General features: G+C 50.7%; 9 protein-coding genes across 9 annotated transcripts; 3 read left to right on the forward strand and 6 right to left on the reverse strand.

The window, feature by feature from the left end:
• Positions 1–44: 44 nt before the first annotated feature.
• K441DRAFT_537085 (ARM repeat-containing protein) lies at positions 45–3,988 on the reverse strand (the record flags this gene model as incomplete). Its single annotated transcript, XM_067642456.1, has 6 exons — positions 45–557; positions 609–923; positions 975–1,265; positions 1,310–1,470; positions 1,530–1,821; positions 1,868–3,988. 6 exons carry the CDS (start codon positions 3,986–3,988, stop codon positions 45–47), a joined length of 3,693 nt encoding a protein of 1,230 aa, XP_067509326.1.
• A 3,529-nt stretch (positions 3,989–7,517) lies between these two features.
• On the forward strand, positions 7,518–10,261 carry K441DRAFT_537361 (glycosyltransferase family 2 protein; the record flags this gene model as incomplete). The annotated part of the gene is made up of 3 exons (XM_067642477.1): positions 7,518–7,595; positions 7,659–7,825; positions 7,882–10,261. 3 exons carry the CDS (start codon positions 7,518–7,520, stop codon positions 10,259–10,261), a joined length of 2,625 nt encoding a protein of 874 aa, XP_067509327.1.
• Positions 10,262–11,060: 799 nt separating this feature from the next.
• Positions 11,061–11,510, forward strand: K441DRAFT_652064 (uncharacterized protein). The gene has a single exon (XM_067647306.1). It carries the CDS (start codon positions 11,100–11,102, stop codon positions 11,373–11,375), a length of 276 nt encoding a protein of 91 aa, XP_067509328.1. The 5' UTR covers positions 11,061–11,099; the 3' UTR covers positions 11,376–11,510.
• Positions 11,511–11,569: 59 nt separating this feature from the next.
• On the reverse strand, positions 11,570–12,239 carry K441DRAFT_652065 (uncharacterized protein). Its single transcript, XM_067647307.1, has one exon. The coding sequence runs from the start codon at positions 11,939–11,941 to the stop codon at positions 11,705–11,707; it is 237 nt and encodes a 78-aa protein (XP_067509329.1). The 5' UTR covers positions 11,942–12,239; the 3' UTR covers positions 11,570–11,704.
• A 1,485-nt stretch (positions 12,240–13,724) lies between these two features.
• K441DRAFT_536546 (glycoside hydrolase family 16 protein) lies at positions 13,725–16,140 on the reverse strand (the record flags this gene model as incomplete). Its single annotated transcript, XM_067642423.1, has 2 exons — positions 13,725–13,781; positions 13,840–16,140. The coding sequence occupies 2 exons, from the start codon at positions 16,138–16,140 to the stop codon at positions 13,725–13,727; spliced, it is 2,358 nt and encodes a 785-aa protein (XP_067509330.1).
• A 1,065-nt stretch (positions 16,141–17,205) lies between these two features.
• On the reverse strand, positions 17,206–18,628 carry K441DRAFT_652067 (thiamine pyrophosphokinase-like protein 1). Its single transcript, XM_067647308.1, has 2 exons — positions 18,206–18,628; positions 17,206–18,154 (listed from the first exon to the last, which is right to left on the reverse strand). The coding sequence occupies exons 1-2, from the start codon at positions 18,416–18,418 to the stop codon at positions 17,561–17,563; spliced, it is 807 nt and encodes a 268-aa protein (XP_067509331.1). The 5' UTR covers positions 18,419–18,628; the 3' UTR covers positions 17,206–17,560.
• A 3,332-nt stretch (positions 18,629–21,960) lies between these two features.
• Positions 21,961–24,956, forward strand: K441DRAFT_537555 (uncharacterized protein; the record flags this gene model as incomplete). Its single annotated transcript, XM_067642487.1, has 5 exons — positions 21,961–22,026; positions 22,103–23,584; positions 23,661–23,693; positions 23,748–23,863; positions 23,918–24,956. The coding sequence occupies 5 exons, from the start codon at positions 21,961–21,963 to the stop codon at positions 24,954–24,956; spliced, it is 2,736 nt and encodes a 911-aa protein (XP_067509332.1).
• A 426-nt stretch (positions 24,957–25,382) lies between these two features.
• On the reverse strand, positions 25,383–26,181 carry K441DRAFT_161676 (uncharacterized protein). Its single transcript, XM_067640257.1, has one exon. The coding sequence runs from the start codon at positions 26,057–26,059 to the stop codon at positions 25,469–25,471; it is 591 nt and encodes a 196-aa protein (XP_067509333.1). The 5' UTR covers positions 26,060–26,181; the 3' UTR covers positions 25,383–25,468.
• Positions 26,167–27,275, reverse strand: K441DRAFT_652071 (uncharacterized protein). The gene has a single exon (XM_067647309.1). The coding sequence runs from the start codon at positions 27,087–27,089 to the stop codon at positions 26,304–26,306; it is 786 nt and encodes a 261-aa protein (XP_067509334.1). The 5' UTR covers positions 27,090–27,275; the 3' UTR covers positions 26,167–26,303.
• Positions 27,276–27,739: the final 464 nt, after the last annotated feature.

The following is a 27,739-nucleotide window of genomic DNA, read 5'->3' on the forward strand; positions in this document are numbered from 1 at the left end:
ATCAATCAAGTCCTGCAAAAGAAGCCCGGCAAAGGGCCCCACAGTCAGCCAACTGTTCTGTAATTGCGCCGATAAGATGAGCGCGTGCTTCGCCACCGATCTTGAGCTTGATGCGAAGAAGGAAGGTTGGAATTTGGGGTGGAAAGAAGAGAATCCCGTCGCTCAGACACAGTTGGGTCCGCTGCGAGCGGCTGTTTGTCGGATAAAGAAAGTTGGGATTGGAATGATGAACGTTTGTTGCCATACCAGTCGACATCACTCAGTTGTAGTTTTCTAGCTCGCTGATTGCTACGGTTGCTGCCGGCCTTGTCAACGCGCGGCTGCGTGTATGGGTTGTGTTGCTTGTCGAGGCCTTGACCTGTCTTAGTATACTTTCTGTTGGGGTTGGGTTGAAGTATATAAAGAAATTCGGAATCACCATCAGGTTCGTTCTCGTCCCGGAGATCATAGTTCAAGACGAGATTTTTGATACGTTGTTGTTCTTCTCGTTCTGCTTGCTGCTTGCTACGCATCGCAACAGCAAAATTCGAGTCAGACGGCAGATCGATAGATCGGGTCTGCGACACTCGTCAGCCATATCTTCAACGAACCGCCACCCATCAACAAACCTGCTGTCGATTGCCGCGTTTGCTTAGGAGAGAAAATTTCATCGTGTTTGGTGGAGCAGGCGGAGCTGGCGCCTCCCCTCCACTATCTTCAGCGTAAGCAACAGCTTCGCGAGCGCGTCGTATTGGTAGAGGAACGTCAAACACGGGCTTGCGCTCAAATTTACGAGAATCTAGACTCTCGGACATCAGTTTGGCTAGCTCGCGGTCAAACTCTGCGTCAGCTGCTGGGTCACGCTCGTCTTCCTGGCGAGTGACGACAATTCGTTCTTCCTCATCCTCTGAAGCTTGATCTTGTGGCTCATCGTCTCCCGTAACCTACAAAGACGTTAGCGCTAAATTCTCTACCAAGTGGCAAGAAAAACTGACATCAGCTTCTTCGCCAGATGACTTGTCATCATCAACGTCTGGAACTTGTACATCTTCATCGTCTGCAACGTCTCCGTCATCCTCCGAAGCAGATCCTTCGTCGCCTTCGTCAACTTCTGTAGGCTTGTCCACTGAAGAAGTTTGGTAATTCTGTTTGACAGCTTCGGCAAAGGCATGAGTAGCATCTTCTAAGTTGGTGAGAAGCTTCCACTGAGGCCTTGTCAACATGAAGGCGTCTTGAATAAGAAAGTCGATGTCCATTGGCAGAGGATCTTTGGTGTAAATGTAGTACTATTTGTGTTAGCAAATTCGTCAAGAAATTCCAAGCCGCGTACCTGAAAGAACGTTAGAAAGAAGTCAAGCTTTTTCTTAGCAACACCTTTGTCGTAGTACATGCCGCAAGTCTCGAGGATATTGCAGACAAGACGGATGCGGAAGTAATCATCGGGCAGATCCAAAGGATTGATACTTTCAGGCTTTGGTATGCCAGCTTCTGCTTAACGTCAGCATCTGCGTGTATCAGAATAATGTATGTTTACGGAGAAAATGACCCACCGTGTCCGTATGTCAAAATCTTATATAGAGTGTCAAAGATGACTGGTGAATCAACCATCCTGTAGATGTATAGTTCTCCAAGATACTTAACCTCAGAAATACGTCGCTGATTGAACTTGAAGTCATTGAATTCCAATCCAAACGTGATCGATTCGAGCAAGTCGTCAATAACCGTAATAGTAAACTCTTGGTGATAGCGGTTAAGCGAGCCGAGAATAACCGCAAGAAGATGTATGTTACTATACTTGATTTTGCCAGGCTTAGTGAAGATCTTATGAATGATGCTGACAACCTATCATGTGTGAGCGGCAGCTTCGGATCCCTCTTAGAAAATTTACCTCTTCTTCTTCCCAATGAAGTTTACGGATTTGCTTGACAATTTTGTCGAGGGTGCGCCTACTGAGGTCCTGGTAGGCAAGCTTGCGAAGGAACAGCTCCAAGGGGGTCCTCTCCTTTTGCTCAATGGCAGATCGCTCTGGAGGGTTGACGTAATAGATGGCATTCTCGATCAGCATGCGTTCCTGTTGGCCAAGATGTTGAGCTGCCTTTTTGCGCTGGAGAGTTTCTAGGAACGAGTTCATGCGTGGCGAAGTCTCCGGATTACGAAGAAGATATCTCCCGCAATTTTCGAGTAGATTGCAGATGATCTCGATATTCATCCTTGAAAAGTCATCGAGGCTTACTTTCAAACAGTGGAAGATAACGTGTTCTGGGACAACGCCGAATTTGGTCAACTCAGCAAGGTATCGCACATTCTGAGTACGAACTTGCCCTAGAAAATCCTTTGATTTGCGACGCTGCAGGCTACGGAACTCCTCATCAAGATATGTCACCAAGCCTTGCGAAACGTCTGGCATGTACTTGCCAAGAGTAGCAATAAGCCTCGAGTAGAGCGGCAGCAGGTCTGAGCGGCCCTTTGGAACGTCTTGAACGGCCTTGATTAGTCGATTCCGAGAAGCTTTGGAATTGAGAAAGCAAAAGTCCATTGCGGCCTGGTCCACCATATCCTTCGTATTCAGTTCTGGTAAGCGGGCCAGGATAGCGTCCACTTGTGCCCCGACTGACTTGTTTGCAATAGCAGTAGACTGGTCATCAGATTCTGTAGGCTTGGGCTCTGGAGTGGGCTCTGGTTTTTCTTTTAGCTCTGGTTCAGCCGCGGCAGGCTTGCTTTCGGCCTTCTTCCCAACCTGTTCATCATTGTCGGCTTTCTTTTTCTTGGGTTCTTCAAGTAATATGCCCGGTACTCGGTCCTTGAGGTCTACAACGTTCTCATAGAAACGGCGCTCTTCTTCATCCTCCCAAATCCCCGGCCCCTCGCCTTGTCCGCGGAGATAGTCTCCGGCCTTCACGAGTCCAATCGTGCCATCTCCTGCGCCTGCGGCATTGTCCTTTTCTTTCAAGTCCGGCATGTCTGCACCTACAGCATCTGCTAGCACCTGTGCATTGGCGATAAGCTTTTCCTGCGCCTTGACTTGCTTCTCATAGTTGGCTTGGCGGTCTTCGAATACTTCCCCGGACTTGACGTAGGCCTCTGCATTACGACGTCCTTGGGCAACCAGAGTTTTCTGATCTTTGACAAGATGCGCCTTGACGTCTTCGAAGTAGCGAAGGAGAATGTTTTTGAATCGTTGCTGCAACTCCGATGTGGTAAGTGGCGGATCCTTAGTCGATGGGTCTTCTTCGTCCGTTCCAGTAACATCTCCGCCTTTGTCGGCAGCCGTGGTAGTTGCACCATCCTCGAGAACAGTCTTGCGGCCTTCCGCAGATGAAGTCTTGGCTCCGAGCACATCCCACGCAAATGCTTTGACGAAAATAACTACCAGAGGAAGATTGACACGTTCCCGGTCGTGACCCAGCATATCCTTAAGAACTTCAAGCGGAAAAGGTTCCACGTCCGCGCTTTCAGACCGAACACCATTAATAGCAGCCTTGCCCTTATTTGAGTTATCCCCCAATTTCACACTTTCCTTTGCCTTTGCGGCCTCTTCAGGCCTAGTGACATCGTCCAAGCTCCTCAAAACCCCAACAAGCCATAATTCCGTCGCAATGCGCAGTAAGACTCGCTGTCGTGCGAGACGCTCCTTCTCTTCCCTCTCGCGAACGTCTTGCGGTAGTGCCTTAAGGTGAGTCTTATCCGGCGTGCTTAAGCCTCTTCCAATATACCATCCAATATATCCAGTAAACTCTCCTGGTCCAAACCGCTGGTGAAGGGCGCTCACAATTTCGACTCCAGCCGCAATCTCTCCTGGGGATTTGAGTCTGCACAGGCCTTCATAACAAGCTGATATGATCTCCGAGAGGTATTTGTGAAGTGATAAGGTTCGGATTTCTTGGAGGAATTGGCCTTGTGACAACGCAGTGATGGCTGTCCGTAATCGCTTAATGAAAGCAGTGTTTTTCTTCATAGATGAGTCCAGCGAGTCCTGTACGGGGAAGACATCTGCGATACTGATGAGCATAGAACTTGTTGAGCGCGTTTAAAGGTCGTACCTTTCTCGCCGGCCCAGGCCCGGGCATTCTGCTCACCCAACTCGCCTGCGAGTAGAAAGCCTGGTTAGCATATGCACCTGTACGCGTTACAGGGGAGGCGCTCACGCTTTCTCTGTCTCTCCATGTTGGTGGAAGCTATCCCGCGCGGCTGGAGGGGTGGTGGGCGGTGATAGCAGGGCGTGTACGTCAAGGGTCAGACACATGGAAAAGTAGCGAGCTCAACGCAGCGAAAGTTTGCATTTGACGGTCGGTTAGATGACTCAGGTTTGTCGCCAACGATATTTACGAGCAAGAAATAAAGTGAATTGGAAGTACGTGAAGGGCAACGGTACCTTGCAGCCAGTGCACCGTGGGAGCGCGCGCTTGTCAGTTTTATCGCCGCAGCTCTAAGCGAGCACCGACTGGTTCTGAATCTCGATGAAGTCACAACGCGTGAACATGCAATCAGAGTTGAACGGTTGGTATCAACCATCATCATACTAAATTTCTATTCTCTAGTTTCCCATACAAAGGACCCAGGGCGCAGTAAATAATCTTTCTAGTTGCAATCATTAAAAGACTATCTTAGAATCGTGATGTGTTCCTCAACTTCTGCAATCATCACAAATTCAGGCACTGAACAAGACAGAAAGTCTCCAGAATCCTGCGAAGTGCTCGCGGGGTAAGCAGCAACCCATCAGAGAGTTGTCCAAGCCATGCAGCCCAGCGATTAGAACCTCCCGAACAACCTTATTTGAGCAAGGCTGTATAGTCTCAACGCGGTCGTGAACTTCCCGAACATCCACGGCTAGTTTGCGGCTCACATCTAGTATTGCTTTGGTACCGAAATGTGGCCTCAGCCTCAATATCTTCATTTAAGATCTTGCCATGATACCTCAGACTTAACTGAAGCACGGGATAGCCCTTATATGGAGTCTAGCTCGCTTGAATGAATGCATTACCCCTATTTGGATGTGCCTACTCGAAAGATTCCCTGTTTCCACTCGCCGTCACATGGGTGGAGGTTCGTTCCTCCAATTGGTGAGGATTGGACTCATCGTAAGAGGTCGCAAAAAGCAATAAAAATCTCAAACCTGAATTTTATCCATCTCAGGGTGGTTCTAATATTAAACCGATGAGCTGGCCATGCATATAGAATCTATCCAGTACAGTGACCGTAAAGTTGCCGAATCCCTTGAACGATGGGAGCAGATGATCATTTCTTCTGGTTGTGGTTGGAGAACTGCGGACCTATCACCACGGCCTCAACAATGGCTTAAGACACCTTTGTAACAGACTCGAACCGTCATGGATACTAGATCAGGGGTGGTCAAGGAAGCTCCAGTGCTCTGAGTTTCGAGAGCTGTAGTGATAATTAGCTTCAGCGTTTAGTATTAGATGTCAATCTACTCGTTATACTTGGCAAAGTCCTACTTCCTTGCTCTGCCCCTGATCCGTCCAAAATCGTTAGTGCCCTCTTCCGTCGCACAGGATTATTGCCAAATGCGAAACCCCGGTAACGACACGTCAATAGAGGGCCGCTTCCTTTCATGTTATGAAGGCGAAGAAATATTCGGTGTGGATATCTATTTTAAGACTGCTGGCTGGAGCTCATGATCGGCGCGTGGAACAGGAGCGGCGTGCGTTTGTGGTGGCGGGAAAAATACGATTTCGCAGCTCGAGGTTCTTATGGCAGTCCATGACGTCCAACAGATTCAGCCTCGAAAATGACTCGCAGCAGGGCTTGGCTGTCAAATTGCCACATCACGTCTATCAGATCGGCATGATGGATCTCTAGAGTCAACACTCAGCGTATCACCTGAAATGATGCGCCGCATGCCGTCACGCAAGGCGTTACGTGATCAACAAAGGCGAGAACAGTGCGGCACGTTCGTTTCGCAGCGTAGCAAAAGTAGTTTTACTATTTCGAGCTGCACGTCGTGGCACGCAATTTAGCTTTGGCGTTCCTAATCGGCATTCGCTTCCGGATGGGCAAGCAGGGGAAACCCAGAAAAGGTGGTGGATACTCCCCGAAACGTGAAGCCTCCGTGGATTCTAGGGCCAAGCTGGCGGGATCGCTTTCTGTTACGTATCCTCGGTACAACGGCGAGATGGATGCTGTAGTATATGTTAGTTTTTCCTGGCGATGCATTAGTAGTAGAGACGGCCTCGATTTTGGTGTCTTAGCGAATTCTGGTTGTTGCTGAGCACTTTGCAAGTTGGAGCGAAACTGATTTTTACATCAGCAAATCAGCCACTTCTTTCCCCACGATTGGGCAAAGCGGGTGGCTTTTGATTTTCAGGGGCACGGAACAACTTGGCACACGCTGTGGTGGCGGCACCGTCGTCGTTGGACCACGCGTTGGACCACGCGTTACGCTTCGGTTTTGGCCATAGGCGCCGCACCCGCCTTACAAACGTACGACTACCAGATGCCGCTGAGATATCGCTAAGCTAGCGTGAGGATGAGGATGAAGTTACTGATGAGAGCCGTTGATGGTCGGGTAACTCCAGCTGCGGGTTTGTACTCAGTGTTGGACCGAAAGAGCAACTCTTGTCCGTCCCCCTTCTTTAGATGTGGCCGGATAGGGCACGTTGCATCATGATGGTAGCCGTTCTAACTAGGATGTTCTGAGTGTCGCCAGGGGGCGCAAACGTTCTGATGGTGCCAGCCTAGGCTAAAGGAGTGGCGAGTAAAAATATCTGAGGCATTTCCTGGGGCCCACGTTCTCCTTCTAGCCTTGCCCAAGCAGCGTGATGCCTGCCTCAGAGTGGGCGTAGAGGCGCGATTTGGCATCTGGGCGCCTCGGGACAAGCTGGCCCTTCGTTCATTGCAACGGGAGCCCATCCCGTCCCTGGAGCAGATCGGGTAGAAGATGGTTTTTGTATCCTCGCTGGCCCACATACTCTCCCTCTCCTCTTTCCTTAAGTCAGGGTATTTCTACTACTCTATTCGCCGTTCTTCATAATTCTTTGAATCTCTTCAGCTTTTGCTCGAACGGTTCTCTCGTCTATGACGTACCCCACTTCCACATTCGTTTCGTGAATCGCCAAGGATCCATCGATTAAATTTATGCTCTGTAACGTCGCGCAACTCCATCAGGCATTTTCCGATTGACGGCCTTCTTCAACCCTTCCAGAAGCTCTCTCACTGTCGTTTCCGACCCTGTTACACAATCTCTCTTCAAAACCGTTCGCTAGTGCTGTGCTACCACCGGGAAGTTCTTGAGCCTGTCGTTGTGTCCGTCTCTTAATCGCCTTTCTGTGGGAATCCAGCTGAGGTTTAGCTTAGGCAGGTTACCTTAAAACCATTGAATTCCCGGCTGGAACTGCACGCTGACTGCAAAACTGCAGCCACCCGAACCTGTTCCTGACCGCCCAGGAACTCCACCGTGACTGTTCGCCCATGTCACTTTTTTTCAACGCCTAATTCACCAACCGCTCGTTTTATTTGTACACTGCTCGTTTCTCCTGTGCGCGAATCTTAAACATAATTCTACCTAATATCTGTTGGCCAACATGTGGAGCGAAGTCGTCGCTCGGGCAGTCAGCGAGAATGGAGTCCCTGCCATTACAGAGCCATGGCCAGTGAAAGATGTAGGTTTCCTCAAACTTGAACAGGCCTCACACGCCATGGAAAGCTAATAGATATAACTCCAGATTGTTTATGTTGCCATTATCGGCACCGTCATGCTGGCGGCTTTCCTAGAATGGTTCCTATGGCTAGCCGCGTTTCTATACTGTCTAGTGAAGGTCTACCAAAAAGCAGAGAATATAAGCATAAAAGTGCTCGCAGTCATCATGATGGTTTTTTTCACATTGCTTCGGTTAGCCAAAGCTGTTACCTTCATTTCTCTACTTAGTCAACTGACATAATTCCCAGAGCTATTTTCTTGCCGATCATGGTAGTAACACTTCCACTCCCTGCGCGGGTAACCCAATATTTTCCCCTCGCGATGGTTACTTTCCTACAATGGTTCGCCTTCTGGTCATTTTCCGCTCTACTTACAATTCCATGGCTGATGTGTGTCTACCAATTGGTCACTCACTCAATTGGACGGAAAAAGAGGATTCAGACCGTGCTAGATGAGGCTTCGGCGCCCAAGGTCGTTATTATAATGCCTTGCTACAAGGAAGTCCCGGAGATTTTACTTAGAACTGTTGATTCTCTAGTGGACTGTGAATATCCACCATCGTGCTTGCACGTTTTCCTTTCCTTTGACGGAGACCAGGAAGACGAGCTCTATTTAAACACAATTGAGAAGTTAGGCGTGCCTTTGACTCTGGATACCTATCCCAAGAGTATTGACGTCACATACCGAAGCACCCGTATCACCGTCTCTCGTTTCCCCCATGGTGGGAAACGACACTGTCAAAAGAGGACGTTCAGACTGATCGACAAGATCTACACGGAATATCTCAAGCGCAATGACAACCTCTTCGTTCTGTTCATCGACTCCGACTGCATTCTGGATAAGGTCTGCATTCAGAATTTTATGTACGAGATGGAACTTAAGCCTGGCAGCAAGAAGAATATGCTCGCAATGACTGGAGTCATCACCTCCACCACTGAGAAGAATTCTCTGATTACTATACTCCAGGACATGGAATACATCCACGGGCAACTTTTCGAAAGATCCGTGGAGTCTGGTTGTGGTGCTGTCACCTGTTTGCCTGGTGCTCTGACTATCCTGCGTTTTTCAGCCTTCCGTAAAATGGCAAAATACTACTTCGCTGATAAAGCTGAGCAATGCGACGATCTCTTCGACTACGGAAAGTGCCACTTGGGCGAAGATCGCTGGTTAACCCATCTTTTCATGATCGGCGCAAAGGAACGTTATCAGATCCAGATGAACACAGGAGCCTTTTGCAAGACCGAGGCCGTCCAAACCTATCGAAGTCTTCTGAAGCAACGTCGACGATGGTTCCTTGGGTTTATCACGAATGAGGTTTGCATGCTGACTGATATTCGACTCTGGAAACGGTACACCGTCCTCTGCATTGTCAGGTTCATGCAAAACACGATTCGGACGACGGCCTTACTGTTTTTCATTATGGTTATTTCGCTCATTACAACATCGCAAAAGATCAACCAACTGCCAGTTGGCTTTATTGCAATCTCGCTGGGCCTCAATTGGGTACTAATGCTCTACTTCGGTGCCAAACTCGGACGGTATAAGATCATGCTTTACCCGATCATGTTCATCATCAACCCCTTTTTCAACTGGCTCTATATGGTCTACGGCATTTTCACAGCTGGCCAACGGACTTGGGGAGGACCTCGTGCAGATGCTGGAGCAGCAGACCCCTCGACAACACCTCAAGCAGCCATCGAACATGCTGAGGCAACCGGCGATGACCTGAACGTCGTTCCAGAGACATTCAAACCTGCAGTAGAGGCACAGTCAAAGAGACAGAACGGAAGATCAGCGGCCCTACCACTGCAACCATCGGACCATCTAGAAGGCCGTTTCGCACCTGCGGAGAGACTGCCAGGCGGCTGGTACCAGCAGGGCAACGATTCTGGTCTTACTCTTCCAGACATGATGCCCAGAGACCCAAACGCTCCTCACATTCCTCTTCACCCTCGTTCTTCAATGGACTCGGTCGTCACTGCTACCTCCGCAGGCAATTCAATTTATATGCCACGCCGTGTAGAAAGTATAATGGGTCCCGAAGACGCGCACTTGTATCACAAGACGCAAGCTGCGCAACGGCCTGCTGGTGGTGCATTCTACGAAGCTGAGCGTAACCTGCCCTATGGTTCGAATGGCAAATCTCCGGAACCCGGTTTCCAAGACTTTGTTCAATCCCTTTCTGATGAGTCGGCCTACAATGGTAAACCCACACAGCGGCCACCACACTCCCGTGGCAATAGCGATAGCAGCATTAACTCCATGAATGATTCTCGAGCAGCTAGCCAGACCCGCTCTCCTCTTTCGACAGAGGTCGGAAGTGATTCTCTGACCGTACCTCGCTCGAGCCACCATCCCGGCGACCGTGTTTCGTCGGCGTCGTATAACTCCGCTGCACGCACTGGACGTAGTCCCCTCGCTCGTGCCAGCTTTGTCAGAACAGCTCCTGGCGAGGATTTGGCAATAGAACTACAGCAGCAGCAGGGTCTCATGGAATCACGAGATCCGTCACCAGCTCCACCTCAGCTGCCATCTGAACCACGGCACTCAAGGAGTGAGAGTACAGAATCGGCGAGGCGGAAGAGGAAGAGGTTGACGAAGCAGCCGCCTGGAGGCAGCAAGAGTTAATCGGAATAACAAAATGATGAAGATTTCTGTGACAAAATCTACATGCTAAGACTGAAGCAAGTTATTCTCTTCTATTCAAAGGCCGAAGCCGGAGAAAGCCATCACATCCGGAATGTGTCCTACTGCGTTTCCCCAAAACACTGGAATAGCAAACCCTAATTCATCACTCATGAAGATAGATGCGATGCCATTACACGCGTACTCTTCCCTATTTCTTAATTTCTCATGTCTCTCTCAAACCAAAAGTTCGGGCCTGTGTTATCCATGGTGTTTCTCACCGCTATATAATCTGCTTTTCTTTTACCTTCACACTCGGTCTCTATCACCTCCCCTTCTAGATACTAGCACCTTAATGGATGCCGGTGCTTCTGGCATGCACGAAACATGCACGACTGAGTTTTCTTTTACTGTTCATACGCGGTCTAAGATTGATAGCTGGAGGGAGGTACGGAAGAGGGGAATAGGTAATTTGTGAAAGCTGGCCGAGACGCTGGTTGCGTGACTCCTACGTCTTTCCTACGAAAGCAACTCTCTGGGCTGGCTTTTGGAGGGAGTCTGAGGGTGGAATGGACGTCCTCTTGCCTGCCTTCGTATATATCACGCACTCTTACGCCCTGTGCGATGAACGTTAGCTTTAATGTTTATAATGGAGAAGAGTAGAGCAATGTTAATACTTCTTTTTCCCTATGGTGTCTTCACCAATTGCTGTTCATGTGCTTGTTTGGCCTCCAGAAACTGCCTCACCTTCAACAGCTACCGCAGTCGCGCTGATTTGGCTCGGGAAGAGAGCCGAAAGTGGATTGAATAAACTCTAGGAGCCAGCTTCAATGGACAATAGATGGAGTCTATACAAACTCCATTACGTCCATCTACATTCAACTCTGCTCGAGAGCCCTTTACCTCTTCTCTCGCCGTTGTCTGGACTCGAGAGCCCACGACCATCCCCCTATCCGCACCTCTCCGTCCCACTCCAGCCGAAGTCCGTAACCCCCTTCGCCATCCCCTGACCCTCCCAACCGCACTCCCTCTGCACTCTGCACTGTACCCTCCCAACACGACCTCTGCATCCTCTGCACGCTTTCAGACCCAAACACCAACCCTCCCAGCCGCATGAAACGGGCCAGTCCAGCGCACACCTCCTCGGTCTAAAAAAAAGAGAGAGAAGCCCAGCCTCACAAAGCAACTCGACACGGCAGCCGCAAGGCAGCTAAATTTGTCCGCCGAACGCTCTTCCTCCTTCCACTTTCCGGATCGCGGGCCGATTATCGATTGCTCAAGAGAGAGACAGATAATGTAAGTCAGGGGGGGGGGTGGGGGCGGAGCGGATGCCCGCATGTCGCAGTGCTCCGCCCCCCTCCATTCCCTTCGCGATCACTCGCGGGCGCGGGAGTCGTATTGTTGGATGACTGTGTTATTGGATGTCTTGCATGACGACTTGGCGAACTAGCGAGCCGGGGTGGCGTGAGATAAGGATTTGGGTGCTGAGGGGATGGTTTTGAGTTCTGAGGATGCTGCATGGTTGGGATAGGGTAGGACTTGCTTGCTCGGGGATTTTTTGAGTGGCCCAAGGGGGTGGCTGGGGGGTCTAGGGTCTGGGGTTTGTTGATCTGGAATCTTTTTTCTTTTTTGGTCGGAGATGCTGCGCGAAGGATCTTCACGAGACGGGATGGGTTTCGTCATGGGCTTGTGATGGGCGCCTTCGTTTTGGTGCGGGGGAGAGAGCTTGGCGTTCTTGGATATTCTTAGGTCTGGGCGATTGGAGTGCTTGGGTTCGGCAGTAGGCTTTGGGAAGGCTTGGAAGTGCTTCGATTGCTTGAACTTGGACCTTTTCAGCGGCTTGGGGTTCTTGGGGTTCTTGGGGATCGAATGGCTAAGGCACTAGAAGGCTTTGTGGGCTTGGAGACAGCTTGGCTAAAGCTTTTCCTGAGAACATGATTCCAATGCAAGTAGAGGTGAGAGAGTTTAGAGGTTCTAAGGAGAGGAGAGGGTGTGGTGAGTTCACAGGAAGATGCCTAGGGAAGTATGAAGTTGGAGTAGTATGTAGGGCTAGGATAAAGGCAGATTCGGCACCGTGCAGGAATGCGATTTCACGTCAAGTCTCGTACAAAGCTGGAGATTGCTCAGAGTATTCGTGTATTAGCATTACTATAAAGCCCATTCCAGCGCCCATAAGTGTGCGTCGTTTCCTCCCTCTATATTCCTGACGTCGTGTCATGCGCCGTGAATATAACAGTCGTGTTGCGCCAATGCAAATGGTTCTAGAGTGTGCCATCGTGGAGTGATAGCGAGAAGTATACTGCGCGCGGAGCGCACTGCGCGAATAGAAAGAGTCGTGAAAGAAGAGTCTATAAGTGTACGTATGCCGTGCCGCGTCTATGTGCGAATGATGAGTGAATATAGAGACTACAGATTAGGGAATTGGCCTTGAGAGCCAAATGTACAGTACATGAGGGTAGGAAGAAAGCAGCGAGAAGAGCGCAATAATGGAGGTGGGCGGGCCGAGGCTTGGTGCGTTAAGTCGTGGCCGGAATTTAGCAGCACTGACTGCTCAATTCTGGCCGTGACTTAATGCACCAAGTCTCGGGCGAGGAAAGCCGCGAGGAAGTCGAAGCAATGAGGAAGGTGCAAGGCGAAGCGAAGATGCAAGGCAGGATGACGAAGGCAAGAGGGCAACAGCGAGTGAGGACAGTGCAGAATGAAGCAGCACGGAGTATTGCTTTGCTCAGAATAGCGGGTGCATGTGTTGTCGGCAATCAGAGAGGTGGGCTGCGGCGATACGAACGGTGTGCCCGATCAATGACAAGGATGTGAGATGCAGATGTGGTGTTGATCGCCGGTAGTTATCCAGGTTTGATCATGAAGAGCCTCGTGGGGAACAAGGAAACGGTCAACAGTAGCGAGAATACTTCGCCATGCGGTGAGGAAGGGTGAGCGAGATGAGTGAGCAGGGTGAATAACATGGGGACGTGAGAGACGTGAGAGACGAGAGACGTTGAGAGTCATTCGTTTTTCTTCGGTTACTTGCTTTTGGTTGGAAGGGCAGGAATTGCAGGGTGCCCACCCGGCTGGGAATAAATCGGCCTGATAGGCTGAGCAGGTGACTAAACGGCCCGGTACCTATTTCGGGGATGCACTACACACCCCCGGCCGATAAGCTGGGGTGAGGCGTGGCTGGCGGAGACCACCGTTACTTTGCTGACGTGACACAACCCAGGCAGCGAAGGGTCCAAGCAGGCCAAAGCGGGCTAAAGCAGGCCGAGGCAGGCCAGGCCGACCGGAGTAGGCCAAAGAGGGCCAAAGAAGGGCCGGGGGAGCCTTGACGCTGTCCTGTACTTTCCTGATGTTGCATGCGCACTAGCCATTTTGCCAAGCCACCACGCCTCTTGGGTTCCCAGGTACTATATCCTCGACACGGCATATGCCAGACACACCCGCTCGAGTATCTTTAGCAGCTCTAGCAGCTTTAGCAATTGCTGTTAAGCTTATGCCTCGGCCAGGCGTGGCCTGTCTCATTCCATTTCTGCAGCGCCCAGCGAGGTCAGCATTCCGCACCCAATGGCGGCGACGGCTTCACTTACCGTGAAATTAGGGTTCGTGTATGCATTCATGTGCTGCTTAATGTACTCGGTTGTCTCCCAGCCCGGCGGATCGCAGGTGACCGAACGGTTCCCTTTTTTTTGGTACCAGCGTACATAATCAACCCGCATCACGGTGGGGAACACCAGCCTGGCCCAATCAATGTACGTCCACGAGTTGCTTAGCCCTAGATTCAACACCAGCGACATTGGTTCTTGCGAGATTTGGCGAGATGCAATGTTGCCGTTGGGGCCAATGGCTCGCCCATCCATCATCCATGTCATCTGGTCGCCGACATACCAGGCGATGTAGCTCTGCTCGCCCTCGCCGGGCACATATTCAAACGCATACTTCTGATATGCTTTTCCGTCATACCAATCCCGGTTAAGATTGGTCGTTGCAGACAGGGCCTGCTGGAACGGGCCGCCCGTGTAACCGTTTGTGTAGCTGATGCGGTAGTCAGGGAACATGGTAAAATTGTAGTCTGGGTAGTACCAAATGTCAAACGGCGCGACCTGGTACGACTGAGTGATGATACCCAGCCCAGCGTAACTCGCACCGGCTTCTAGAATGTCAATCTCGGGCGCACCACGACCTCTTCCAGGCGTGGGATGGTCTTCACCAGGGCAAGTGCATGATGGCAGACGTTGTCCTGGGAGACGGGATAGCCCATCGTACGACGATTGATTCGGCGTGATTCCTGCATCGCAGGAATCATACGTGTAGGGCCACATTCCTTCTGTGGTTGACAAGTAGCCTGGCCGACCCAGATTACCCATCGTCCACGCCCCAGGCCACAGACCCATCACACCTGCAGGTCCCGGAAGCGAAACTGAGACCTCATAAACACCACCTTTGAAGCACAGGTGATTCCAGCTGTTCAGCATCCCAGAACGGAAGTTCACATTATGGTTTGGAAATTTATCCAAACGCAGTTCCAACGTGCCCTCCCATGTAGTTACAGCGTCAGGGTCATACCAGTCGAGGTCTACGGTGGCCCCATACCAAATATCAGGCGCGAACCAGTATGGGTCGTCTCCTTCGTAAAATGTGCGGTTGTTGTCGTTGAACTCGTCACTAAACACAAGTTCCAGCTCGTCTCCATTAATATCCGTTCTGCTCATTGCACTTTGCGGAGTCGTAGGATCTATCAAGCCAGTTCTGATGTTTTTCAAAAGCGGATAAGTGCGGTTATTCACGATTGCCCAAGCCTCAGCTGGCGGTCCACCTTTCCACATCTCATCCAATGGGGTTTGGTAAGTGCCGTAGCTTATGATTCCACCGAATGCCAGCACGGGAAGAGCCACAAAAACGCAAAGGAGGCCAATCAACATAAATAACATTCCAAACGTAGATACAATGTTACCTCTTGTGAATCGATCTCGTAGCGTTGCTTTATACTTGATGTCGTCGTTAGGCTGCGGTAGATGCATATCATCATCATCCTCTTTTTCGTGTGCATAGAGACGAAAAGTATGACCCGATTCTTCCAAAATTGGTGCTCCCAACCTATCATCCAAGAACATTGAAAACCTCTTCTCAGCCTCCGCATCAGAATTCAATTTTGTGGTGGAAGCACGGGGCGTGCTAAATGGATTCGGGGCCAGTCCCGGGGTGCCGGAGGAACCTGAGGGCAAGCTCAGACCATTGGGCCCGGCTACGGTATTACAGCGAGGCAGTGGTGTAGATGTTTCAACAAACGAACTCCGTCGACTATCCGAAAAAGGATTGAAGTATCGAGAATAATCGGAACCCAAGTCCCACACGCTCATTGGAGCATTTTGCCTGTACAGTGACTCTGCCTCGGTCATTTCAAGAGATTTCGACACTATCGGCCGACGAAGAGACGGGCGAGGCGGCGTTCGGCCAGTGAAGGTCTCTCCATTACCACCTCCGCCCTGGGGTGGTGATGTCGAGGAATTGGACTCATCACTTGTCTTTCGTTCATTGTCGATCCTCGCCTCTACTGATTCTATAGGAATTGTAGGGTTTAAAGGAGAGGATACAGCGGGAGCGTAGGAGGTTCGACGATCGGGAGGTGGAGGTGGTGGATTGGCTGAACCTGCGAATCGAGGGTTTGGGGAAGATGTTGATTTTGAGCTTTCCTTGCGGAGTAGTTTTGGTGCGCTCGGTGACCGATGTGATCCTTGACTGTTTCGTCGGTCGGATTCCCGGACTCCTCCCGCAGCCAATTCTACGTTCAAGTTGGAGGACGACCTCCCATATTGCTGAGTGTCGCCGTCTTCCGCTAAGCCATCGCCCTTTGTTGGAGGTTGTGATGCGACCTTCGGCAATGGCGCCATGCCAGCGCTGATTTGTTGTAATAAATAACTCAATGATCTATATTCCCGGCCTCATACAATATTCAACAGTGACGGATAGAACACGACATCCGCAGACAATGGGAAACAGTAGCGACAGAAGTGATAGTGCAAGCGTTGAGAAAATATTAAGGTGACGTTTGGGGAGGTCCGCGGTGCTCAACAAGGCAGGATTGCGATATCGTAGTGACGGGGACTCTGAGCGAATGGCCAGTGCTTAGATGCTGGCGGAGCGATTGACGGAACAATATGCACTGGATAGCATGATGATTACAATGAGTCAAATATGAAAAAAGAGATGTTTACTTTGAGACTCAGCGAAAGACGTCGGAAGGCGGAGAGCAGTGATCGCTACGTACCAGTGATGCTCCCGGCATTGCTGGAGATAGCCGTCTCGATCTGAGCGATCCGAGTGGCCTGTCTGGCATGTCGGCCGTGCCGCCAAGGAAGAGCAGGAAGGAAACAGGAAACGAGCGCCACCTACGCCAACCTTCAGGGGGGTCACCTATCTTGGAAGCTCTTCTCCCCGCATTTGGCCGCCAAGCTTACTGCAGGCATTTAAATGTATCGTTGGTGCAAGTAAGATACATTGGTGGAACCGTTGTGCAGTTCCTGTTAGGTAGCAACATGTCGACGCGACTGCCTGGAGAAAAAGCATGGAAGAAGAAAATCCCAGCCGGATAGAAGAGTGCTACAGAGTGCTGTAGAATGCTGCTGCAAGTCACCAAAGCATGACAGGTGCATTGAAAGATAAGGACGCACTCCACTCCAGCTTTGGCCACTTTAACCGAGCCGAGGAACCCTGAGGGTGAGCGGCATGGCGGCTCACCACGCCCAAAACCCACTCCCTTTCCAGCTTTGGGAAAACGACGGGCGCGGGGTCGCAACCAAACAATTGCGACAAGACCCAGACTTTGCCCTAACAAGCCATCGCCGGTCATTCGGTAGTCTCCCGAATCATTTCGAGTGACTATTCGCACCAACATCCAACATCTCGTATCTCAATATTTCCAAGCACTCCCCAAAAAAGGCTGGTGCTCGCTTTGGGCATCACAGCGAAGTAGTCAGATAATAATTAAGTGTTTAAAGCTCTGAACTACGCCTCGCTCGCTCATATTATTCTTATCCACTCAACCACATAAGTGCAGGCACCCATGGCCGGACTATCCTCGGATGAGATACGCGGCCTGTTAAGCGCGAAATTGGGTGTCGCGCTAAATCATAATCACCATGACATATTTATGGAAAGCAAGCAGCAACCCATGTCTTCGGTGCACACTGCTAAACTAGTCCCCAAGGTAAACGAACGGATTCGGAAACGTCTCTAAACGTCTAAGCTTTGTCGCCCCATGTTTCTCCCAAAATAATCGTACAACAAAGCTTCTCTAAAATTGCTTTGATATCAAACATCCTGTCCGTTTAGTATGGCTTTCTGTGGTGCTTCCTTGCTAGGTAGTCGCGGTTCTCTTTCCATGGTGAAAAGAACACACTCGTCTGTTTCCACATGCACTTGTTCTTCGACGGAATGGTTGCTTGTGCTGACTTGATATCCCATTCGAGTATGCCAGCTCGTAACATCCCATTCCAGCCCCGAAGTCGTAATGATAGCCGGCCCGTAGATTGGAATAATGCCAACGTTGCGAGTAAAGTAGCCGGTTGATAATGCAGTCTGGACATTGCTACGACCTCTCTTAAGAATAAAAGATACATTCGTCTCGGAGAACAGCCAAAGCCTAGTATTTGGATCCTCTGTCTCCTCGCGGATCATCTCATGTAACAGTCCCAGGCCTTGATCAACGCGTCCAGACAGAGTCCCTAGAACTAAAATCTCTCGGCGAGGTGAAGTTGACTCCACAGACATGATCTTTCGCATTGCTTTGCCAAAATCAGTGCTGTATTGGTCTGGATCTTGCGAGACCTCAACCCCATGAGAGGAATAATACTGGCGTACATCGTCCCTCAAAGAATCGAGATCTCCGTGGATAATACTAGGCAACTGTTAACGTTTCAGCAAAATGCCCTCCGACTAAAATAACTTTCCTCTTACGAAATCGATTCTGACATTCCTGCGATCGGCATCAAACATATCGTATAATCGATTTGCTCCGCCATCCGCACAAATCCGAAACCTCGTGTGCCGCCACAGCCTCTCGAAAACTTCAAAGCTTGCGATCGGTTGGTTTAGTATGAGAAGATCTGGTGTGACTGAGCCAGCTGGAAGTGTGCTTCCGCCCAGGAAGTTTGCAGGAGCGAAGTTCATTGGGCTCTGTCCTCATTCCAAGGTCTCTCTGTATGCATCTAAAAATGGATTACGGGGCAGACTCCAGCCTGAGCAACTGGGGGATCAAACACAATAACGAAAGAGTAACTGTATTCGTGACCACAAAAAAATTGGCGAATTTACACTGAGCAGTTCGCTGATGACCTACAAGGCTTTCGCATACAAGATGCCACAAGAAATGAAGGTGTTGTTGAAAGTAACATTGCTGCCGAATTTACGCCGCAAGCGGCGTTTGTGTTCCTCTCAAGACCGATATACTTCTGCGCAACGACACCAACCAGCATCGAAATGCTCGTACCATTTCGCCTTCTTAACATCCAAGGCGAAACCTGATATAGGTAGGACGGATATTACCGTACAACACGAGATATTTTGGCGTCGGGTGACGAGCCACCGTGCAGCACGCCCACGTCGGTATCACTGACCTTGAACATGACCGTCTTCTAATAGCTACCGACATATACTAGGTTGGTGTCGGTCGCACGAGAGATATGATTGGCGTACCCGACAAAATTCGAGCCAACGATCTCGCAAGAACCTTATGCCGCATTCGAATAGACAAACTAGGCCGGCCAGTAAAATCAAATACTAATTGTCAATATACGCGTCGTAAGGATTGATGTGCTAAGCTGCAGTTTCAGCAGCGCATGGGATTAACATATGCACGAAAGAGCGATTACCAGTCTAGAGGGCACCTAAATGTGTCACCACCCAACCTCGTAGTTCGCGACAATCGTACGTGCTAAGAGAACATCGAGGCGTACTCCTACGAAAGAGGCGTTATGTCTATGTGCGGCTCTACTCAGAGCGGAGTCCGTGACCTCGATGGCCATCGCATGTCAACCCTGAGGTATCTGTAACCGGAACGTAGCGAGAGTCCGTAGATTGACATGCAGCATAGGGCTGCCTTTGGCAGTTAGAAGCCATGCGAGTACCCAGTCACATACAACTCTCGATCAATCAGATATTGACCCAGCACTCCAGTACGTTTGAAACAAACGTTAGTCCACCCAAGTCCGTGGACAGCTTGGTCAGATCGGAAAGCTGAAACATAGTGACTGATTTTCGTCCGCAGATACTTGCTCTGAGTATTTACCGGACTTCGTGTCATACTACAGGGTCGAAGCTGGCTCGTCCGTAATAGACCCATTCCTGGAAACGCTGCTATTTTGTTGTGGATACTGAATAAACTCCACGTGTGGTGTCAGGTACAGCACAGCCCAGCCACATGGATACTTTTTTTACATCAGCTTAAGAATCCTCTCAGGTTTGGGGTTCTATCGGAGTTGAGCTTCCAGCAACCCATTGACCGCAAACAAGGGTTCTCAGCAAGCTAGGAGTCCTTCCAGTAACCACCTATGGGAGAAGCAAGCCTCGCGGACGTGCAGTCCAGTAAGGAGCTATCGTTACATTGTGTAGTGTCGAAAACTCATCCTTTGAAGTAGTGCGGCCGGCGAGGCTGGCGCGATGTTGGCAACTATTCCCGCCCGCGACATGCGCCAAATCTAATACAGATAAAAAATAGCTTCCACTCAGATACAGGAATCATTATGCAAAAAAAATATGCATGATATCGTGTCGGAGCCAAGAAAGTGTTTGAGCACTATCGTGATCAAGAAACAAGCCAAGGGCGCCACAATACCTTATTCACAGCCCTGTTTCATTTGCTCTCTAAGACGGATAAACTTCGAGAGAGTCCGCAAGTGATTTCTCAACGGGCCGTAGCCGACAGTGTGAGCGTAAGCCTTAGGCGGCAGGGTAGAGAGCAGACTTGTCTGAAAACGTGACTTTAATAGCTTGGACAGTGGAGCTTAACATGGTCAAGGCAAGGCTAAGACAAGGCCAAGGCATAGGCTACGGAAAAAGAATGCAAAGACCCATATCTGGTAATTGTCCGAGAAAATCGAAGCGTCATAGGCCTCGTGCTAAACCCTGTTGCCGTCTCACCAACTTGATATTATCCGAAAACGGCTCTTAGGCAGCCCCGCTCCTTAAGGTCCTTCGGCACTTATGCTTGATAACAGAAAGGCAGTTAATTTGTTCTCGAGGACGGGCCAGGACAACCGGCGCCCGATTACGCCACGGGCGAATCCCGTCTGCAGCGTGGGCTTGGCTAAGAGCGCCAAAGCTGGATCGTCAATCCACCTGGCCCCTGCCGCTGGGGGCTGGTGGGGAAGAAAGGCGCGAGGCTGGTGGGTGCAAGCCGTGCGCTGCGGCGTGGCGCTCAGCCCCGAAATACGTTGTGACTATTTTGCTCCAAACATTCAGTTGCAGCCCATAATCACAGCCATGATGGTGCACAGGCTCCGGGGGCCTGTGCCATCCTCCCGTCAGTCGCTCGAGGGCGTTGGAGTGCCATGAGGCAGCGCGGACCCGTATCGAGTTACCCGCTGACCTGAGGCCCGGCCTTGAACGATCCAGCGAGCCGCGATGCCTCAAGGGTATGACGATGTAGGGCAATTTGGGTCTGGGGCGGAGCATGCAGGTGATGCAGGGCCATCAGATTAGAAGTGATGGGCACGAAACGTGCTCAGAAGAAGACTTCTCGAAGGAAGCGGGACGGGAACTAGTGGACAATATGACTGGCTAGACGGGGCAGGGTCGGACAGTTGGTGGCTTGTGTAGACCCGGATTCTAAAGGATTCGCTTGACTGGTAGAGGCTGGATGGTGTGTGGTAAGGTACACAAGCACCTACAGGGAGGGGTACCCGTGGTCCAAATTTGTCTCACCCTGGAGCTGTCAGCACGCAGTTACGCCCTAGTCGCACACTCAGCTGAAACTTTCAGTGCATTTTGCTTTCTCCAAGCTTACAAGCAATACCGTTGATCCTTTCCTAGCAACCTAAGATCAGCATTGGTGTCCCCACGTTCGCTTCAACCTGCTGGACTCCAATCATAAAGCTACTCGCCATTATAAAGAGCTTACCTCTTCCACTCGGGCAATAAATCTCAGTCCCAAGGCCTGGTCTTCGTTATGATCTACGGATATATTGTGGTCCAGATTCCCTAACCTAGATCATTCCAACAACCATCTATTCAACCGTAAGTATCCCAATGGAATGAACTTTGATAGCCATTCACCCCAGCATCATGCAACCTCGTGCATTCTTCACATATTCCCTTATCTCATTTCGCTAAGAAAGCTAGGAATCCATGCAACCTCGTGCATTCTTCACATATTCCCTTATCTCATTTCGCTAAGAAAGCTAGGAATCCATGCAACCTCGTGCATTCTTCACATATTCCCTTATCTCATTTCGCTAAGAAAGCTAGGAATCCAATCCTGAATTCAGACACCAAGATTACAACTAATCCGTCTTTCATTTGTAAACTCATAAGAAGGTACCACACCCACACTCTCATCCTTAGCTACCTCTGGAAATCAAAATTGCATAACTTGAGCTCCTCCACCGCAACATCGTCTTATCCCAATGGATCAGTCTAACACAATTTACTACAGAGCCCTTCCTTGGGTTCACAACCTGCAAAACGACAATCTACCTCCAAGACACGAAGTCAATATGACCCAACGAAGACCCATTGCTTGCACAATCTGTGCTAAGGCGAAAACTAAGTGTGACAAAGCTGTAAGTGAACCGTCTGATCCCAATTGGTCTTTAAACCACGGAATTACGTAGTGCTGACGAGCTCCATTTTGCCAAGGTTCCATCATGTTCTCGTTGCACAGCGAAAGGACTGGTCTGCGAGGCGAGGTCGACAAGACGAACGTCTGATAATGTTTACCGGCAGGCCAAGAAACAGCTTGTCCAATCCAAAAAATACTCATCGACTTCATCTATTCCAACGCTCCGAAAAGAATCCTCACCACGGAGCGTGCCAGCCTCCGAGCATACACACTTCTCACAGCCCTCTCAGCCAATGGACATACCTTCTCCCGCAAAATATGGCAACCGGCAGCCAGAGTTATCTGGCATGCCAGCCCTCAACCCTCTTTCTCCTTTTCACTCCGGCAGTGTCAGTGACGTTTACTCGGATTATAGCAGTCCAGACCCGAGTCTCGCCATGTTTCCCCTCATGGATAACGGCGAGTTCGATCTCTCCGGCAGCTTAACTCCCCAAACCCCAGATTCATTCCTATCTGGAGGAGAGTCGTTGCCAATGATCACAGATTCATTCGAGCAGTATTTGAACCCCCAACTATGGGCTGATGAGGGGCAAATTCCTCTTGGTCTAGGATTCGGAGAGGCCGAAATGCCGGAGCTGATATCCCCCGACCCATCATACCAACCCTTCTGGCCGCCGTCTGAAGCCGATTCGGGATTCATGGGCAGTCAGATATTCCGCCCCCAAGCTTCTCCTATGTGCGAATCGCCATCTTCGTTACCCGGCTGGTCGGTACCACCAACGACTTCGCCTCATCGGACGCATGCAAGATCAGTTCCTTCATTATCAGTAAGCGAATTTTCAATTGCGGATCACGATTCGATGCTGGCATTCAAGGACGAATGGCCATGTTTTCGGTGTAACCCTAGAGAGCCAAACCCTTCAGAGCTCAGCACCTCTAAAACATATCTAGAGGGCCTAGAAAACATTCCTAAGAATCCCAACGTGTGGCGAGACTCGATCCAACCAACAGCGGCCGCACGCCTTAATGATGCCTTTAATAACAATCTCAGGATTGAATCTCTCAGGGGATCTACCAGGGACGCATTGATGACCACGACAAGGGAGCTACTTCGGAAAGCCCGAGTCATATTCGAAATAAGTGATCCGTCAGCGTCATTTTCGACGAACAACAGCAACCGGGCGTTGGATCTAGATCAGGGCTTTGCTACTTCTCCTTCCACAACGACTCTAGAGTACTTCTTCAAGTCTTACAGCTGTCGTTTTGAGCCATATTACCCGAACTTCTCAGCGGGGGTCTTGGACCCCAAGGACTTGCTGGCCGCAGATAATAAGAACGCGTCGAGCCTCCTACTTCTCCTCATCCTCGCAGCAGGCGCATCAGCTACACCCACCATGGAAGCAGGCTATCTTACCAACGGCTTGACCGAATCTTGCCGCATACTTTTGACCGATCTTACTGATAATGATCTCTCTCTTTGGAAAAACCCAACGGTTCTCCGATCTGCACTCCTTTCAGTCAACTTAGCTGCATGGAGCGGCGAGAAATGGCATATGGATGTGAGTTCTACCCCTGAAACCATTGGAAAATTGGAAAAAAAAAATTTGTTCTCGTAGATGAACTGACCATTTTCAGGTTGCCAAGAGCCAATCAGATCTGTACCTTACGGTTAGTGCTTACTGCATTCGGTTGGGTTGACGGCATTCTCTAACAATGTAACAGATGCTCCGGCGTTCCGGACTTTTGGCATACCGACAAAACTTTCTGGCTGAATTCGATGGCCTACTTGGCACCGAAATTGAGTGGAAGAAGTGGAAGCAGCATGAGAGCATGAATCGGTGAGTTTCGGTCTCCCCGAATGTAACTTCATCAACGTACTAATTGAATCTCAGGTTGGTATACTCCTGGGTTATCGCCGACCAGGAATTGAGCCTCTTTCACGACCAGCCCCCAAATCTCGCCATCACGGAGCTCACTGCTGCTCTTCCTGATAAGGAGGTACTGTGGCAAGCTAGCTCTGCCGACAACTGGTCCCTTGCATTGGCGACAGTTTACGATGACTCAGACCCAAGCCAGACAAAGACCCCTCCATCCCTCTATGACCTATTCAAACGTCTCATGGCCCGAGACCTTCTTAATGAGTCTCGAGACCTTACTAAGCTACAACTACGCCTTCTCCTTCACCCAGTTCAAGCCCTCGTGTGCCACCTTCACCAATGCCTAGGCTGCTTTGCCGGCGACGCCAGCAGCAGCCACGCGCAGAGGCTGTTCGTCCAGATCCGCGAGGTGCAATCCATCTTGCAAGACTGGTACGCACTGTGCTGCAAGCGCATGCGCAGCGTTGAAGACGTCTGCCCGATTCTCCTCTCCAACCTCGTCATGTACCACCTCGTCTGCCTCAACACGATGACCCACTTCCCCGAAGTTGAAGCCTTCTCCCGGGGCGAGGTCACCCAGGAAAAATTCCTGGCGACATCATGGGCGCGCACCTGCTCCATTGGCAGCACCTCTCGCATCTGGTTCCACTGCGGCCAAATCATCCGCCTCGTGCGCATGATGCCAGAGCCCAACCGCCCGCTCTGGTTCCCTGCTGTCATCTACCGCGTCGCGCTCATCCTGTGGATGGTCAGCACGGCCAACAACGCCACACAGTCGCCCGACTCCCAGAAGTCGCTCACTCCATTCTCGGATTCCATGTTTGCCATTGACAACATGGATCCCGAACATACGTCCATTGTACGCTATCTGCAATTCAAGGAAGGAACTCCAATGCTTTCAACAAGGAAGGGTGTTTTGATCTCTTTGGCGGTCCCCTCGGACACGATCATGTATTGCCTCGAAGTTATGAAGGAGGAGGATTTCAACACGCGCCTGGCCGGCGGCATCAGGGACCGGCTTTCGCATCTGGCCCAACGCGTCAAGGCAGTGTAAAAAAGAGGATGAACTTCACGATACCCGGGGAAACGAAGTTTTGTTATTAGGGCGGTTGTCTGTGCTTCTTTTATATACTTGTCAATGTCATTGCAGCCTGTTCCTTTTTGCTTTCCCTTGTTGAAGTGTACAGCCGGAGCCGCTTCTCGGTTTCCGTTCACGCGTGTTTCTTTGTGTCTGAAAGTTATGGAAATGTTATGCAATTGTTACGGTACGGAATTATGCAAGGGGAATGAAGTGGATTCTTGGAGATTTGGAATTGGCAACAATAGACCCTTTGAATACGCGCAAGGCTTCTATCGTCTGCCAATGTCACGCACATCTAGTACACGTGCGTAATTCGGAGGAAAAGAACCAATGGGACCCGGAAAGCTCCCGCAGAGCTTCCAAGATTTGAAAACAAAGTAAAATGGCACCTAGTTGGCTTTGACTCTGCAAAATCCAACACATTCACCCTAGGAAGTCTGCGATGTACCCTTGGAGATCATCGCTTCAGAACCCTGGGGCCGGGCTCAGGAGCTAGGAAATGCCACGACGGCGCTGCTATTGAACTGGGTAGTCAATAGTTTTCTTGGGGGTGTGGCAGGGCGAACGAGTCGGCGGCACTCGCGGTCGTCCTCGTTTAGGGCACGCCAAAAGCCGGGGATTAGGCTTAGGGAAAAGGTCCGAGGCGGGATCGGCGGTGGCCGGGGCTGCTTCCATCCCTCGGTGCCGATCGAGGTAGCGCGATGGTGTCGCTTTGGGAAGGTTGGAGCAGAGCTTACGATGCTTGTGGCAAGGCCCTGGGAGAGCGGGAGGAATGCTCGAGACAGTAAAAATAAGCACGGCAGGGATGGTTGCGGCAGAGAGTTAGATAGGAATAGTGTCGATCGCTGCCTAGCTACGAGTACCATTTTGGCGGTGCTGTGCAGAAATCTATTGAGCGACGTGGCGTCTCTGCTGCTGAATTGAGACGGTGAAGAGGCCAGCGAGGGTCCAAGTGTCGGTTGTTCCCCACTTTCACGCATGCTGCTGTGCATTTTGCCTCTTACCAAGGCTACACAGCAGAACCAACCTACATCCTCAGGATCTGAGAATGGCCGCAGGTGGGGATACTGAAACATTTACTTCATGCTTTACGCGTACATGACTGTCGCCTAACATTCGTATGCGGAGATGATAGTAGTATTCAGTCAGCCTGTTTGACAAAGTGTTCACTCCAGTTCTGTAAATAAGGATCTGATTTCCAAACGCTCCAGATCTACCGCCGGTCGGGACCAAGGCGCGCAGATGGTCGAGAATCCTACATCATTCTTCAGCAAAAATAAGGATCATCGGTCAGCTTCCTTTCAATGACACTGCACGTACTTATGCACCACAGTTGATGCTAACCTCGTCGGTAATTTCCTGCAGCAGCTCCTTCTGCACCTCTCTGTACATTTCTGCCTCCCGGATGGTCTCCCCGAACAGCAGCACCACCTCCCTGCCTGCCTGCCCGTCCGTCCGTCCCTTCACCAGCCTGCACCGGCCCTCCTCAGCGTCCTCCTCAACCCGCCACGCTTCCTCCTCATTCACCGTCCCGTTCCCCCAAAATCCCACCCACCACTCGTGCTCCAGCTGTTTACACACACCAGCACCCAGTTTCACGATATCGCACCTGCGGATGAGGGCGCCGTGGACGATGCGGATCTTGCGAAGCCGGCAGTTCGCGCAACGAGCCACCGTCAACCACAGCATCATATCGAGGTTTCTGAGCATCGTGTCCTCGTGGAAGGCCCCACGGGCGTCCACAAAGGTAATGTACAGCTCCTCGACGCCCACCAGCCCCGTGCGCGCGAGGTGCACCCCGCACGGGGAGTCGAGCGGCCCGACGAGCACCTCCAGTCGCGTTATCAGGGGGACGTAGCGCGCCCGCACGTCCTGTAGTTGTATGAGTAGGTCCGAAATCTGCCATGCGTTGGTGCGGAAGGTGGTGCTGGCGAAAGCGAGAGCGTGCGTTTCGTGGTAGAGTTGCTGGCAGGTGAGGGCGAGGGCGAGAGGTGAGGTTTGGAGAGGCGGTGTGGGGAGCGTGGCGTCTGGCGCGAAGTAGTAGGCGTATACTTCGAGGCGCAGTTCCGCTGGTAGATCGAGAAGGGATGGACGTTCTGCAGCCATTGGAAGCTGTAGTGTTACCATTGGGCAAAGTATGAGTGGAGGAATGCTGCGAGGTTAGGTGTTGAAGGAGGTAAGTTGGGTGAGTGGTGTTTATATGGTCTGGTTGCTTTTTGAGGCTGGAGCTTATCTCAGTTGACTCAGACCCTCGGAGAGAAAATCCACCTCACCTCCTGCAAACTCCTGAGCCAATCAGCGGCTGGCACCGCCACACCTCTATAACCCCTGTGACTCCTGTAAACTCCTGAGCCAATTAGCGACCGGCGCCGCAGCCTAATGTACGCCACGGGCGTTAGCGCTTGCGCTAGCTTTAGCAGCTAATTACAGAGCGCTGAGGTAGATTCCTCTCCGAGGGTCTAAGAGATTATAGGCGCCTTTTATAAGGGCTATATAGCCTTACTAGTAGAAAACAGTTCTATCGCCTTTAATGTCGTATATTACCCCCTAATATAGCGCTGCTTAGCTCGCTAATACTTCTATTTAAAAGCCCATCTTTTACTCTATATATTGCATCCGTAATAGAGCCCAATTATACCCCTAATGGGCGTTTATCCGAGCAGGACACTTAAAGTCCTTTATTTAGCCTCTCTAGCCTACCTACTCTTTCCAGCCTACTAAAATACTTTATTAATATATCTAAGGCTTCCTCTAAT

This window comes from Cenococcum geophilum (assembly GCF_001692895.1).
Source record: "Cenococcum geophilum 1.58 unplaced genomic scaffold K441scaffold_3, whole genome shotgun sequence".
Taxonomy (NCBI): Eukaryota; Fungi; Ascomycota; class Dothideomycetes; order Gloniales; family Gloniaceae; genus Cenococcum; species Cenococcum geophilum.

Coding starts and splice junctions, on each gene's coding strand:
- K441DRAFT_652064 (XM_067647306.1), top strand. CDS start 11,100: ATGGAGTCTATACAAACTCCATTACGTCCATCTACATTCAACTCTGCT.
- K441DRAFT_652065 (XM_067647307.1), bottom strand. CDS start 11,941: ATGACGAAACCCATCCCGTCTCGTGAAGATCCTTCGCGCAGCATCTCC.
- K441DRAFT_652067 (XM_067647308.1), bottom strand. CDS start 18,418: ATGAACTTCGCTCCTGCAAACTTCCTGGGCGGAAGCACACTTCCAGCT. Junction 18,155..18,205: donor GGAATGTCAGAATCGATTTC/GTAAGAGGAAAG, acceptor AAACGTTAACAG/TTGCCTAGTATTATCCACGG.
- K441DRAFT_161676 (XM_067640257.1), bottom strand. CDS start 26,059: ATGTTTCAGTATCCCCACCTGCGGCCATTCTCAGATCCTGAGGATGTA.
- K441DRAFT_652071 (XM_067647309.1), bottom strand. CDS start 27,089: ATGGCTGCAGAACGTCCATCCCTTCTCGATCTACCAGCGGAACTGCGC.